The sequence below is a fragment of the Falco cherrug genome, chromosome 3 (assembly GCF_023634085.1).
Source record: "Falco cherrug isolate bFalChe1 chromosome 3, bFalChe1.pri, whole genome shotgun sequence".
Classification (NCBI taxonomy): domain Eukaryota; kingdom Metazoa; phylum Chordata; class Aves; order Falconiformes; family Falconidae; genus Falco; species Falco cherrug.
In genome coordinates, this window is record NC_073699.1 from 42078834 (window position 1) to 42094709 (window position 15876).

General features: G+C 36.8%; 1 protein-coding gene across 3 annotated transcripts; it reads left to right on the forward strand.

Moving 5' to 3' along the window:
* The first annotated feature begins 78 nt into the window (after nucleotides 1-78).
* LACTB2 (lactamase beta 2) lies at nucleotides 79-14317 on the forward strand. Of its 3 annotated transcripts, none has more exons than XM_055706354.1 (7): nucleotides 79-294; nucleotides 787-950; nucleotides 2243-2366; nucleotides 4648-4826; nucleotides 9158-9306; nucleotides 10890-10967; nucleotides 13554-14317. In XM_055706354.1, exons 1-7 carry the CDS (start codon nucleotides 173-175, stop codon nucleotides 13680-13682), a joined length of 945 nt encoding a protein of 314 aa, XP_055562329.1. In that variant the 5' UTR covers nucleotides 79-172; the 3' UTR covers nucleotides 13683-14317. The 3 variants fall into 3 exon arrangements, with proteins under 3 accessions (XP_055562329.1, XP_055562327.1, XP_055562328.1); XM_055706352.1 differs by having other exon boundaries at nucleotides 81-294; nucleotides 2240-2366; nucleotides 10890-10971; XM_055706353.1 differs by having other exon boundaries at nucleotides 81-294; nucleotides 10890-10971.
* Nucleotides 14318-15876: the final 1559 nt, after the last annotated feature.

Genomic DNA, 15876 nt, shown 5'->3' on the forward strand with positions numbered 1-15876 from the left:
CCCGTCAGTCACCGCCTGTAGCCGCCAGGCCTCACAGCCGGGCGGAAGGGCCCGCGCCCGGCGCCGGGAGGCGGAGCGGGGGGAGCGGCGGCTTCCGCCTTCCCGCCCGCGCTGCTCGGCGGGGCGGTGGTGCGGGGCCGGGAGCGGGGCCTCGCGGGGTGCCGCTGCAGAGATGGCGTCGCTGCTGCCGCGCATCGAGCGGCTGTCGTCGCGGGTGGTGCGAGTGCTGGGCTGCAACCCGGGGCCCATGACCCTGCAGGGCACCAACACCTACCTGGTGGGCGTCGGGCCCAGGTAACCACCCTGCTCGGGGGCGGGGGAAGGGGTTCGAAATCCGTTGATTAGGGTGAAAAAAGAGGGGGGGGGGGGGGGGGAAATATACAGCGCTAAGTTTTGGGGACTGGTGCCCAGGGGCGGCTGGGGCAGGTGGGGTGTGGCGCCTCGGGCGGGCGGCTGCGGGGGTGCCCGGGGGGAGGGGGGGCGCCGCGCCTGGGCCTCCTGGCGGGCAGCTCCTGCGGCCGGGCGGGAGCGGCGGGCGTGCGGGCCAGCTGTGTTATTTATCGTCTTTGTAAACTGTTGTGTCATGGAGGTACAGGGTCACGGAGGGGAGGGGTGGCGTCTGGAGTACGGACGCGTCCCTTATTGCCACATTTCCATGCAATGTTGGGTTCTTTTTTGACATTAAGTAACCGTCACATGAACACTTAAACGTCTGGCACTGTTTCACTGGGGGTTTTCCCTGTCTGTCTGTCTGTGTCTCACTCTTTTTTTAATGTCCACGTGTAGAAGAGTCCTTATTGACACTGGGGAGCCAGCTATTCCTGAGTATATTGGCTGTTTAAAGCAGGCACTGTCAGAATTTAACATCTCAATTGAAGAAATTTTAGTGACACATTGGCATCGTGATCATACTGGTGGAATACCTGACATCTGCAAAAACATCCCTAATGGTAGGCCAGAATTTCAAATTTGAAAATGTTAGTAATGTGGCAAGAAAAAACTTTTACTGAGTGCTTCTGTGTAGATCAGCAGGATTATTCTTCTGGAATCTCCATATAAACTACATGTAATTTCATGATACTGTTGTTGTGTGTAGAATGAGAGCAATGAATAATCTGAATATTGTAGTTGTAGTACCACACTTTTTCTTAAACACCTGTGCCTACCTTTATTGTAGGTTTTATGTGTAAACAATAAGAACCTAGATTACCATCAGCAGTTTACATGATATTAAGAGATGTGAGAAAAAATTGATACTCGTTCCTTTCTACATTGACAGTAGTGACACGTTAATCATTATTTTTGTTTGTGTAAAAACAACAAATAATCTCTGAAAAAGAAAGATGCATATCTTTGAGAGCCCTTACAGCAGACCATTAGTAATTGCTGACAAATTCCTAGGCCTGGGGTTAAAGGGGAAAGCAGGTGGGGCAGTCTGCAGGTAAATTCTGCACAAAAAAATAGGTATTTCATGTTGATAAACATTAAGAGACGCTTCTGCTGTAGTTTCTGGGCAGAGAATAAGCAGTGTGGATAATGTGGTTCTTAACATTGTTGGACATTGTGACAAGCTTTGTAACAGGCTTTTATCATATTCTGTAAAGTTGCCAGGTGCTTATCTGCAAAGAAGCCTGGGCACTACTGAAAATGACATTGGTGTGTTTGTGAGGATTTTGGTCTTGTCAACCCATAAGCATGGTTGTAAAGGCTAACAAGGGATGCAGATACCTTTCTGTGTCGGTATCCATAGCTGTTCTAGCTAAGCCATTCACAGTTCAGAATGACAGATGCCGAGGGAAGTTTCAGGCCAAAAAGCCTCCATCCAGTGTTAGGCAAATGTTAAGTGGTGCTTCTGTGACTCATAATGCAGAACAGGAGCACAGAAATCAGTGTTGTAGAACCTTGGGGGTTTGGGCTCTTGATGAGTTAAGAAGGAACGTTTGTAAAATAGAATAAATATTGATATTTCTTTATTATTTTCACATGTGCTTTTTCATCTTCAACATTGCTGCTGCTACAGAGTACAGTATTCAGATTCAGTGGCTTTCACTATTCAGTGTTTGTGGTCTGGAATAAGGTCACATTATAAACATAAAGTTACCGTGCAGAATTTCTTGTTTATAGTTTTGTATTCATAACGTGTAATAATTAATAGTACTTATTCAAAAAACAACCTTTCTGTGGAATTAGCTTCGTTTAGTGACAAATGCAAAACATTGTTTTCTTTGCTTTCTTTAAGTAGACTCTGAATATCGCATCTGTAAGCTTCCTCGTGTCCCTCACCGTGAAGAAAAAATAGAAGGGGGACATAAATATTTTTACCTTAAAGAGGGAGATGTTATACAGACAGAGGGAGCCACGCTCAGGTAAACACCAATTTTTGCAAGTTTGCTGGATCACTTTTTTCTTCCTAATCCTGAAACAGCTATGTATCATATCTTCTAATGGTTGGCAATCCATACATGTAATCTTTTCAGCGCTTACGCATGGAGACTTCCTGTCACGATCCAGCAATGTTTATACAAATAAATTGTTTTTATGAATGAGGATTATTGGGAATTAGCCTTTTGTTTTTGGCCTCAGCAGAGAAATTAAGGAACATTTCCCTTGAAAAATATTTCCTCCAGGAAAATCAAATAGGATTTTACTTATTTCTCATCGCTCTTAGATAAGTAGTTATTAGTAAAACTGATAGTTCTGGGGGAAGTTTATGGTAGTCTGGATGGAATGTTTAACAAGCTTACTTTAAAAGTATTTCCCAAGGAGACACTAATTAAAACGTTAAATTTTAGACCTTTAACCTGTCAGGTTCTTGTAGGGTGCCAGTTTGGGAGGGCTTCTTCCCAGCGAGCATATTGCCTGTCTTGTTAGCTTGAATGAGTCTGAAACAGAAAGCCACTCTGCCTCACACAATAAAAAGATCTGACCATTCTGTTTCTGGACTTCTTTCATTAACAAGGTGTTACTCTTTTAAGGAAAATTTTTTCTTGTTTTCCTCAGTTTACATGTGAATTATATCTCACCTGTAGAATATGCTAGTTGGCTGATTGGAATTAAAAATGTAAACATAAAGGATATATTTGACCAAAGGCATTTTATTTTGTTAGTATTAAAATGAAAGAATACATGGAGAGTGTTATATTGAATGTTGACGACCTGTCACTACCGTAAGTGATCCATGTTTGGACAAAATCAATTTAGAGATGGAAAACAACTTGTTGAGTTTGAGTCTAAGTAAGACAGAGGTGGCACATTTTGAAGTTTGAGGTAATAGAGCCAAACTTTATGTTTGGTTAAAAGCAGGTATTGTCGCCTGGTTAATTCAGTAAGCACTTTAAGGATACTCTTATATCCACACTGGTTCCAAAGTAGCAGTATCTGCATGTTAAATTCTAGTTAGCAACCTTCGTGTTTTCAAGGTGTGCCAAGCAGCGTTAGGTTCTTTTTCATTTGTTTTCCCATGTTAGTGGTTAAGCTTCCTGGTAAAGTTTCATCAGGAACTGGAAGACAGCACTTCCTACAAAGGCAAGATACAACCTATCAGCTTGATTTTTGTTGCCTCCACAGGGCACTGGCTCATCTGCTTTCTGCTGAACTGGGTATTCAGTGAGAGCTGGAAGTCATCGCATCAGATGGTGCCATGCTTCTGGCCTCCCAGCCCTGCACTGGCATGGCTGGGTGCTGTTTAGCGCTGGCCTGTACCCCATGCTTGGTACCCAGCTCTGTCAGTTCCCCATCTCTGCTTTGATGCATCTGCCATTAACAAGGAATTGTGATGAACTTCAGTGGTAATGCTGGTCTGAGTTGCATTGATTTCAGTTTGAATCAACCTCAGCATGAGGCCTTCTGCCTCTCCTTAGCAGCTCAGGTTACTTTATACATATCAACTGTCTGTTCACCTTTTGCTGCGTTCAAATGTAGTATGCATTCAAGTTGTGGGGTCCTGCATCCTTACCATTCAGATGTTTAATGACCTGCACATATAACAGCTAGAAGACCATGATTCCGTGTTGTATTTGACATGTATTTCTCATGGGGCTTTCAGGGAAAAATAACTTTTGGGAGACAGAACTTTATCTGGGTTAGGTCCTAGTTTATTTCTATTTTTTAATATTAAATATTTATATTAATATATTTAATTTAAATTAAATTAATAAATTTAAAAATAAATAATAAATATTGATTTATATTAAATATTAAACTATTTATAGTTCATTTCTAAAAAAATTGGCAACATCATCCTTACCCTCTTTTTCTAAGTGCAAGGTGTAGGTCAAGAACTTCACACATTTCAATCTAGAAATAACGTATTTTTTTCTTTTTTAAGGCTTCAGAGTAAAGCCCTCTATAACATTAATACTACATGCTCTTAATGCACTTTTTTTATGATGTGTCATGTAAGTAAAAGCATGTTAGATATGATCTGTGTTTTCTAGGTGGTGTGAGAAAATTGAGTGGGATGAGACAAAGTGATAGCCCGTTTATGTTGACGTTTCAGCCTTTGTTAGTCTATTTTTTTTTCTGGTTCTTGTTCTGGGCTACTACACTACTAAGTATATGACTTGATCATTATTTGTTTCTAGCTTCTGAAAATGAAGCATATATACTGTATGAAAAACTTATGCTTTTTTGTTGTTGTTTAAACAGAGTCTTATATACACCTGGACACACTGATGATCATATGACTTTACATCTAGAAGAAGAAAATGCTATATTTTCTGGTGACTGTATTTTAGGGGAAGGAACAACAGTAATTGAAGACCTGTATGATTACATGAAAACTTTGAAAAGGTTGTTAGAAATGAAACTAGATTTAATATATCCAGGTAAGTGGTTCTAGTTTGTGGTTTTTGTGTTCTATGCTGTGGTTTACTATATAATTTTCAAATATCTCCTCTAAGAATTTGAGAACTCTTACTACAATCAAACACCATTACTAATGTAACAGTTCAATTTCATTACTTAATATATGTCCAGAGGTAAGCTAAGATGATTTTATGGCATGGTGGTTTGCAAGACTTGAAAATTTTTCAGTGATAGGTATCTTTCCTTCCTGAGATTCTCCATTTGAGGGTGAATTTTGTGCTTCTGTGCCCAAAGCCTACAGAGGCCAGAATCTTTCACTGTTGGAATCATACAGTAAATTTATTTTTCTTATATTACTCTATCCATGCACCTTAGTGTTACCCTGGAAGAAAAAATGATCATTCTTCTTCTGGTCCTTTGCATACCCACATACACTGCCAATGTGAGTAACCTAGTAAGGTTTTTTGAGAGACATCTATCCTTTGCAGCACAAAATAATCACAAATTCATCTTGGAAAATTGAAGAACTATCAAATGGTTGTCTTAGTTAATGAATTAGCTTAAATTTGAACAAAAGCCAAGAGGCCAAACATCATATTCTAAAAATAAGTTGCTGATTTCATTCAGTCCATGACACTGCTTTAATTGTTTTCCTCTATCTCCCACAAACCTTGAGAATGCATTTACTTTTCATATAAACCACACGTCTGTTTGACAAGACTGGATTTTAAGAATTCGTTATGTAACTAAGGTTTAAGATCCTCATTTGCTTTTCAGAGCTACATCTCAGGATTTTTTCTGACTTTTTCTGTTTCATCTTTTTCAACTCGTCATTCTGAGTGACTGTGCCTACATTGAGTTCTGTCTTCCTCAAGTAACCATCTATGTTTAGCCTACATAAGCAAATCTCTCTTGTGCTCATTTTTAAAATATGCTTCTTTTGAAGTAGGTGTTCTTTAAGTGCTTTAAGATCTAAGCATAAAAATGCCATTTAAGAAAAAAAAGTTTACAGATATTCCATGATCGTGGAGACTGACATAGACAGAAATAGCGACTTGCTCACTGTTACTGTCTTAACTACCGGTAAAACTAGGACTGTTTTAGCCTCCAAAATCTCAATCTATTGGTCAATCGAATGTTCCACTTCCTTTCTTAAATACCTACAAAACGCAATCTGTTCCTCTAATTGAATTTCTGCCTTCCAAAGCCCACCGTATGCCAAATTCTACTAGGTTTATCAGTTTTATCTGTTGTTTCTCACTCTCTCCTTAACCAGTATTTATCTAGATTACACATTCACCAAGGCTGAATATTTGTGCCATTTTTCTGTAACTGTTTGCCTCACTGTTGTAGGTATGTTCATGCTGTTCTTGCAATTGGGAAGCCAGCTGAATATTATGCATTTTCAGTGATAAGTAGCTAAGTATTGAGACGGTTTGGAGCTAACCTTATTTTTTTTATCCATGCATCACAAAACATATGTGCAATTGTGTAAAAGAGAACCATTGCCAATCAGAACATTTGTTTATACTACTGGTATGTACTACAGTAAAATGGTAATTACAGCAGAAGGTAGTTTGCTTTACCCCAGTACATTCTATATAAGCTCAGTACTTTGACTTTATTGCAGTTTTATGCTTTCATAGTTCTTCAACTGTTTCTGTTCCCCATCCATACTTCAGCACTCACATTGCAGTCTCAGAATTACATGTAGGGGAGCATGAAGTTTTGTAACAAGCTGACTGCTGGCTAGGTGTGAGTAGCTAAATGTTGCCAGTCCTTCCCCTTCCATGTTTCTTTTTGAATTTAGTGTGGAAATTACTTCAGGCAGAATACTTGTGACAGGCTGTGTACAGTTGATAGTTGACCAGAATCCTTGGGACCAGAAAAGGGTGTTTTAGTCAGCAGAGGGCTCCCCATCCTGTAATAATAAACGATGTTCCTTGATAATACAGAAAAAAAATGGTACTGGACTTAGGAATCTGTGCAACATTTCAAAAGCCAATGATTTTCTTCGATTTTATCCTTTTTTCTTTAGTTTACTGTAAAATAAGAGAATCTATGTTACCTCACAGGGCTTTATGAGAATAAAAACTTACTGTTCCTGATCGTCTGGGCTATACAGAGGTCTGAGATAATATGAATCAGTCTGATACGAAGTCTGAATTATTGGAAAGAAGGTCATATTTTGAGACAGCTATTTTACATGCTCAGAAACTCTTTACATTTATGCAGATACTAATTTATTTATTGGTGAAGTTAACTCTGTTGCTGTCCCTGAAAAATTACGGATCAGAACGATCCACATCTGGGTTTAGTTCCAAGCTTTCTGACATCTTTTTGATATATATATATGGATACACAGTGGCTATGGATCAGATGATGTAATGCATATGAAATGTCTTTAACTTGCAAATCGTGGGTTTCATTCTAGATACTGACATTGGTCTTGTAGTCTAAGTCAAGTAAATCACTCTTCAGAGTAGGGACTAGTTTTAAGACTGCCTTGAGATTCCATGTGCAGGCCTAATTTTTGAATACTTTAATGTGACTTGTGTCATCAGAGAATGCAAGAAAATGGACAGTTAGCATTATACTCTCTGCCACCCTGTGTATCATAGTGTGTTTTTTTCTAAATGTAAACTTCTGTTTTATAGACGGTAATATATTTACTAGAGAGGTTGTTATATTTGTAATTTATTTTGTAAGGAACAATAGCTGCAGATTAAATATGTTTGAAATCATTAAATATATGTGCATATGACAGTATAGTTTACATTTTACATCTCTTATTTATAAATCTGTCTTTACACAAGGTAAGCTTCAACGTCTATTTAGTAATTTCAGATCTGCTGAAGTGACTGTATAAGATGAGATATGCATAAATATCTTGACTTGTTGAAGGATAGATTCCTTTGACACTATGGCACAGATACTCAGAACATGAAAAATTAGTTGCTTTTTCTATAAGCAGCTTGTCCTCAGGCAAAATAAACTCTTAATTTAAAAAACCTTAAAACGAAGAACCCATTTAGTCAGTTAACCCAAAAGTAAAAAAAAAATACAATGATTTTTTTAAAAATAGTCGGAGAACCTCAAAAGAAACTGTCTCATTTGGATGACACCCAATAATTTGTAAAAGCAAGCTATTGTTTTTTACAGTGGTTTCTGTTCTACTCATTTTATAAATTATGTGGAGTTTAGAGTGACAGGGCTGGAAGTTGCTGCTGCTACTTCAGATGAGGTATACAGGCAAAGAAATAGGAAGCCTTGTGATACAAAGCATGTGACAAATATTCATGCAAGTAAATTTCTCTACAGGTAAAATACTAAGTTTAATTTCTGTGCATGTAACTCTCACGTCTGAAAAATATTTTCATTTCATCTGTCATTTTTGTGTATCATGAAGTAGTATTTGATTTTTCCACAAAGGTTAGTGCTTTACGAATGAAGCCTTTTTCTAATTTGATTCAAAGACCTTTCATAAGTTGAACATTTCTGATCTGCCACAGTAAGTCCAGGAAAAAATGTGTGCTTTGTTTGTTAACAAGCCAGTCATAAAATCCACATATAACTTTCCTTGTGCGTTGCTTATTCCTGCTCTGACGTGATCTGGTTGGCTCACTGATCTGCCTTCCATTAATTTTTTTGGTCATACTTATGAAAGTATGTTTTTAAGGGAATAAAATACAGCGTGTGAGTCTGTTCTGAAAATCTGTCCTGGAAAACTTATCTACCATTATTAAAGATGTTACTTCTCTTAACTCGTTTTTTGCTAGATAGCCCCACAACAGGACAGTAGTACATGAGTCTTTTTGCCTCAGCCACTACTGTTAAAAACCAGTGTCAGTTTAAATCATCAGTATTGATATCCTTTGGGAAGAGTGAGACAGGCAGACAGAGGCAATATAATAATATGAATCTCGTCTTTAAAATCTGTTCAGCAGTGAACTCCTTTCTCTTTTTTGGGTTTTTTTGGGGGGGGTTTAAATAGCCTGAAGTAATCTTCCCTTGCTTTCCGTTTCCCCTTTCAGACTTTTTGGATCCTAATTCTTCTTTTCCACCTTAATGCTTTTCAATTGCAGACTGTGATGCAGACATGCAAACTTAATTTTGGCTTATTTGTATGCAAAAAAAAAAAAAAAACCAAAACAAGGCAAAAAACCCATGCAAAGAGCATCTTGCAATTTAACATCAAGGGTACTGTTGACAAGGTGGTATGTACAGGTGCTGCTCTCTTCTTATGACTTGTAAGTCTACCAGAGTTTATATAAGAATGATTCAATTGTTCAATAGCATACTTCATTCCAAATTTAAGAAACAGTGCTCTGGTATATGTGTTTTCATTTAGGTCATGGCCCAGTAGTACGTGATGCAAATGCTAGAATCCAAAGCTACATTTCTCACCGAGTTGCACGTGAACAGCAGATTCTGGATGTTTTAGAGAAGAATGCTGGAAAATCATACACATCCTCGGAGCTTGTCAAGATAGTATATAAGGTAATTGTTGATTAAAAGCTTTTAGATCAAACTAAAGAAAATTGAGATTATGTTCTTAAAATTGTATGTAATTGTTAAGTATTTGAGTGAAGACCATGGGTCACTTTTGAAAAGAGGGGGGAAGAAAAAAAAGTATTTCTGCTTGTTCAGAATTCATATATGACTGTGTGTTTAAATTGCATTGTTTAAGCACTTTGAGTGGGACCCAGGTGATTCTTACAAACTTCTTATTTCTTTATCTAGATGGGTCCTAAGCACAGTTTAATAGGACCAAGATAAATGAAGTTGTAGCACGTGGTTCTAAGTGAAAAGTCTGAGGTTACTGTTAATTTTAATGTTGATTTGTCAAAGTATTTGGAGTCTCCTGAAAGGTCTGTTAAAACATCTGGTCCCTGATTGTCGGTCTGGAGGAGGGTGCCAGGTGAACTGCAGTTCCACAGAGATGGATATCGCGCTCAGAAGTTGGGTAGCTTGCATGGTCAGTAGGCTGGCCTAGGAGTACTTCTTCATTCCTCATGTAACCTCATTAATTTGTCCGTGTGGTATTGGGGGTTACCTCTCCTAGCAAGTAGCGATAAAAGAGGTATAGCGTTTGCTTTGGAGGAAGATGTCACGGTTGCCAATGGCAGTGGTTTATGAACAGGTCTCTAACAGCTTCGCAAACTCATTTTTCATAGTTCTGCTGATCCTCAGTTTCCAAAAGAATGACTACATCACATTGACTGTTTTGCAATGCTGATGTACTGTTACCTGTGGCTGTTTAGCTCCTGCAGTTTTCCTGACTGAACAACTAGTGTTCAAGTATACAGCCATTCACACGTTTCTGTAAATCACAAATCACTTGTCCTGTCACTATATGGTAGGATTTTTTTCAGTATTCTTAAAGCTTTCATATTGGGGGGGGCGGGGGGGGGGAGGTGTAATTTTTCAAGGCTTTCTAAAGATTCACGATTTATTGAGCTAGTTTTCTAGTGAATTTTCCTGACAGACTCTCTTGTTATTTGGAGAACTTTTTAATTTTCAAAAAGAAGCCTTTACTTTTAGGATGATAGAGCTGGAGAAGGGGGATTTTGAGATATGTTACTAGTTTTACCTAATAAGCATTGGAAAATTGTAAGATGTTTTGTCCTCCTGAAGCTATTGTATTTATAAGTTGTTTACTCATTTACAGATACTAATTGCTAAAGGATATTTAAACCCATAAAAATACTGTCATGGAAGAGAAGTGATAGGTCTCTGTGGAAAAATGCATCTTTAAATTTGTCTTTAAAAAAGCTCAACTACACTGACAACCCAGTGCAGACAAAGCTTAGAAGAGTCTTCCGAGTGTTGGCTGAAGTTTGTATAATATAAATGGTTAATTCAAAAAATAAATAAGTAAGCAAAAATGTGTTATTTAGGCTACTAGTTTAACTGGTATAAAACTGATCTTATTTCAATTTCCTGTCATATAATCAACTGAGTGTTCAACACAGCAGTTCAGAAGAGGAAAATCTATGTTAATAAACCATGAATTCTGTACGCTGAAAAATAATTGGGAGATACTGAAACAAATACAGAATGCATATTTGTGTTCCCATTAGGAGATCCCTGAAAATTTACTTCTAGCAGCAGAACACAACCTCCTAGTCCACTTGAAAAAGTTGGAAAAAGAAGGAAAAGTGTGTAAGTTGTGGATGGAGGGTGGAAGGAGGGTCATTTTCATTTTGATATCTATGTACTGTTTCTCATTATGTTTTTGTGCATTATTTCCGGGGTGGTGGTGGAAGGCAGTTAGTTGCAGTAGCTGTCCTTCAGACAATCTGAAGTAGAATTATATACAAAAAGCCTATGCTTATACAGTATTTCCAAACTTTTAGAAAATATTTAATAAAGTATTTGTGACATGCTTAGAGCACAGATTACTGCAATGCATATACCTTTAAATTTTTATTTAAAACATACCATGGAATACATTCCTAATGCTAGTGTTTATACCTTTGTGTATTTTTTTGACATTCATACCTAAATATGCATGTACATAGCATTTTATGGGATTACATTTTACATTTCTGCCTTTCCTAAACGTATATTTTTGTATATCTGTGTTCTAGATATGGTTAAAGTCATGTAGTGTAAATTTTTACAATTTCTGATTAGTATAGTACTTAATTAGAGCAACTGTATTTGGCTTACTGTTTTTACATTCTGGCTTTAGTTCTAGTGAACAAGGTGGATTATTCTATTTCTGTAATGGCATGCACATGTGGAAACACTATTTAGCCAGAAGCTAAGGAAAATGTTTCTTTCTGTACATTTCATGACTGCACCCAGGACTGTGTACTTATAAGTAAATAATTACATGCATATTTACAACTGTTTCAAATTTTCAGCATTTACCAACCTGAACAACAACATGAAATCAGTGTATTTTTTCCAGTGTAGATCTTCTGTTTCTTTTAATGATAAATCAGCTACTAGGTAATAATTGTTTGAACAATTGAGACACATTTTGTAGTAATAATAATGACCTGATTTTTATTCAAAGAAAATGGACTAGAGTCACATTAATACAGTCATTACCGACATTCAGAAAATTATGTGTTTAAGCATATTTTGTGCAGAATGCCATGGATGCTTACCAGCACGATACTTACTGCACCAGCTTTTAAATGTGATCTCAGGTCTTGGTTATTAACATATATTATTGGCCTACACATTTCTCCAGTTTGGCTTCATCAGATTCCTCTGGGGCATTAGGTGCTGTTGACTATTTAACTCTTCCTTTCACTGCAAAAGTGGCTCAAGCAACAGTAATGACTTTAATCTCTTAAGTCAGGTGTGGTTTTTTGGTGGTGGTGGTGGTTTGTTGGGGTTTCTCCCGAAAACACCTTTTTCATCCTTCTGGACAAAAGTAGCTCAGTTTTCCTCAGAAATCAGCTTTGAATTTTGAAGAAGACAGCAGATACAGAGCTTCAGGCAGTTAAATGTTCACAAAGTAGCAACTGCTTGAAACTATTAGAAAGTTTAAATAACTAGAGGAGATACTAATCAGAATTGTGACTTTTCTACTCGTTGGAGGTCCTCGATTCAGCTGTGTGCTCCTGCTTTCCATGAAGCACAGGAAGTGCCCTTTAAAGTTTTTTGGTTTGGTTTTTATCTTTAGCTGGTGCTCACAGAGGAGGAGAAAAGCAATCTCATAAGAACACTTAGGTTTTTTTCTGTGGTGACCTCTGCAGTGTGGAAACAGTTGCTAAACTTCTAAATACAAGCTTAGACCCAGATCTGTGATAAACACAACACCATGTGACCTTTGTCAGTTTTTCAGATCAATTTAAGGACACCCGTTAAGGAAAATGGATTCTGTTGGTTCTGAGCATGTAGCTGCAAATGCTGCAAAGCTGCATATTCATAGTACTTGTTTGTTTTGTTTTGATACTATACCCTTTGCATCTAGTCTGTTGCAGTATTTCAGGTTTTTTTCTCATTACAGAAGACTTGAGTTGCAGTCATAACACTGCTTAATTTTCACAAAATGTTTTTCCAAAGAAACATGTTGTCAGTATCAGTAATGAATGTGGCGGGCATGTTACAAACTTACACAAGAGTTACTCAGTGCAAATTGTGGCTGTATGCTGTCTGCTGCAATCATTAATTCACTGCTTCATTCTAGGGATTGCAGTTTATGTTGGTACGTAACTTTTATAACTTCTATTAAGAGTGATACTACCTTTACAGATTTGCTTTTTTCACTTAAAACTGAAAAATAATGTCTTGTTTACAGGAGCATGGCACAATATGTGCATGTAAGCTTTCTCCCATGTTTGGATATAAATATCTTGGTCACTGTTTCACATTTTTAAAACACAACTTATGAAGAGATAAAAATAATTTGTTCTAAATTTAGCAGTGCAGACCTTTTTTCCTCTAAAGTGTCTAAGTTTCAGAAAATGCAACAAGTGCTCTGCCACCTCAAATTTCTTAGTATCTAAAAATTTTAATATTCTGAACTTTAAATAATTGTAGGACTATTAAATCCTCTTTTCTTAATTATTCTTTATGTTACTGGGTTACATAGTGAAACAGTTAATGTTTACCACCTTCCATTAAAACTCAACACTGTCCTGAAGGAAAGTATTCCAATAGTTTTTAATAAAAAATTACACATATAGACATACATATGCATGTACAGGTTAAGTTTGAGATAGTCTAATGTTTATATATAGCATATAAGAATTTGTGACTAATTTGGTCTTTTTTTGTGACAGTACATGAGGCGTCTCCCAGCTTCAGATGGAGGAACAACTTATAAATTATGCAAGATTGCTCAAGAATATTTTGGATCTGCACAGTTGCTGCATGAAAAAAATACAAAGATGAGCTCAGACAATATATAAAATAAAAACAAATTCTTCCTTCTTTTTTTTTAAACAGTAGTAACACAATTTTAAAGCAATATTACAGTCAGTTAACTAATGTTTTTCATAATCTTTATGGGAATTTTAAAAACAACCTGATAGGTACTGAGTTAATAAAATAGAATGAGTGTGAAAAACTGAATAATAGAAAATATGTTATTGTAAACCTGTTTTCATTTGCTTGTGCTTTTCAGAAAGTGATTTTCTAGGAAGTTACCTGTACGTTCTAAAAACAAGTTATTTTTGATAACAGATGTAAATACTGAGGTTTGTATTCCCTTTTTTAATTTAGCTGCCTGTGCACATCTTTGCAGGTTGCTCACTGCAATAGGTTTTAACAAACACTGGAAGTAATTCCAGACTTCTCTGTTTCCTGCTGGAAACACTGTTTCTATGGAATTCATTAATTTTAACTAATCAGTGTCAAAAAATGCACAGAGTTGGAGCAGACTCTTAAATTCTTTATCTTACAAGATTCTGCGAGAATATGATTAAAAAGCTGTATAAATTGAGATATGTGTTACACGCTATATGAACAAAGTTTGTCACTTTATTGCTAAAAAGCTTCAAGTTTTGCTGCTAAATCCATTTAAAATACAGATATTTTAACTAAAGGTTATATTTGGTTGTAAGATACTGTGTCATTAAAATACAATGTTTGGAGATTAAACTGCAAAAAAGTGTGTGAAGCTTTTATGATATATACATTTGTTTCACTGCTGGCTCAACCTTAAAAAAAAAAGGGATACGAGATGTTTGAAAATACCAAAGACAAGTGTGTGTCCTTGAAAGTCTTTCAACTTTCAGTCCTGTACCTTCATTTGTAAAACATGCATATGTTTGCGTTGTTTAAGGTATATCTTAACCATTACCATTATTTTATGAAGTTGGTGGCATTTGTTCTGGTCAGCTAAGCACAATCCAATACAAAAACACTCCCAGGAACAGCAATCCAAAACTCAAATCATATTCTGAAGTAGTAACCAGACCCCTGAAGATGGGAAATAGTAACTTTCAGCTCTACAAAATGGTGCTTTTTGCAAATTTCATTGATCTGATTTTTGGCCACAACATTACTTTTGCTCCCTTTTAACTTTCTGTGCAATGCCATTTTGGGGTCATTTTCAGGTCTCCTGGTTTTTCTTTGTATTGTATTTTCTATTTACTTGCATTGTTCCATTTCGGCCACTTTTGTCCCCTCCTCCCACAAACTTTATTTTTTTTCAATTCCATTTGGATTGTTTCTCTCTTCGTAATTACTCAGAAGCTTCCACATGAAGTTCTTGCCATTAGTAAGTACTGTTTTCTTGTAGCTATTTCATTAATTTATAGTTACCTTTTCCATTAGGAATAAAAACAATTATCACTGTTTTCTTTTTTAAAAACTTAATGTGCTCTGACTGATGCCATTTTGCTTCAGGAAAATAAAGATCAGTGAAGTGGCACAATTTTCTGTCACAAGGTCTAAGAACCTAAGTCGGCAGGAAACTGGTGCGAAGAGGTGATGTCTCACTACTTGCCTGAGCTAAAAAAGAAATCTAGTGGCAAGCAAAATGCTGCTGAACCATTTTCTTCCATTTTACTATACTTCGTTTTTAAATACACAGAAATAGTTTCAGAATTCAGTTAAAGCATTGTTGAAGAAAGCAAGAGAATACAAATCATAGAATTCCATGTTTGGTGCTGTGCTGCAGCAAATGCCTGATATTCTCAAAAAATGAGGGAAATTGCAGTTTAACCAGACATGGCATTAATGATTGTGTATGGTGTCTCCGGAATACTAAAAGCAGAGATTGCACTATTACTAAGATGTATATACAGTAAAGGATACTTCCATCAGCTATGGTACATTGTAAAAGTCTTAAGACTCCTTGTTGATTATGAGATTATAAATCAGAAGGAGTGATTGTTTATTTAAAAATAGTGGTAATAGCTATAGGCCATGTATGTATAAAAATGGGTATTAGCCTGTTTACATCCCTTGTACTGAATATATTAAACTGTGCAGAATGCATTAGAAGTTAAGAATAAAAAGGGAGCAGGGACAGTTTCTGTCTCATCGAGCTAGAAGGACAAATGTCATTCAGTGCATTTACTTTCTAAACAGCTGGAGACAGAAGCTGGAAGAAGCACAAATTGCATTTCCAGCTTCCTGCCAGCTAATCGGCAGAGC

Bases quoted from the DNA above. Each gene is read 5' to 3' on its own strand.
- LACTB2 (XM_055706354.1), top strand. From the start codon at position 173: ATGGCGTCGCTGCTGCCGCGCATCGAGCGGCTGTCGTCGCGGGTGGTG. The intron at 2,367-4,647 runs GTAAACACCAAT...TTGTTTAAACAG, and splicing joins ACAGAGGGAGCCACGCTCAG to AGTCTTATATACACCTGGAC. The intron at 10,968-13,553 runs GTGTGTAAGTTG...TTTTTGTGACAG, and splicing joins AGTTGGAAAAAGAAGGAAAA to TACATGAGGCGTCTCCCAGC.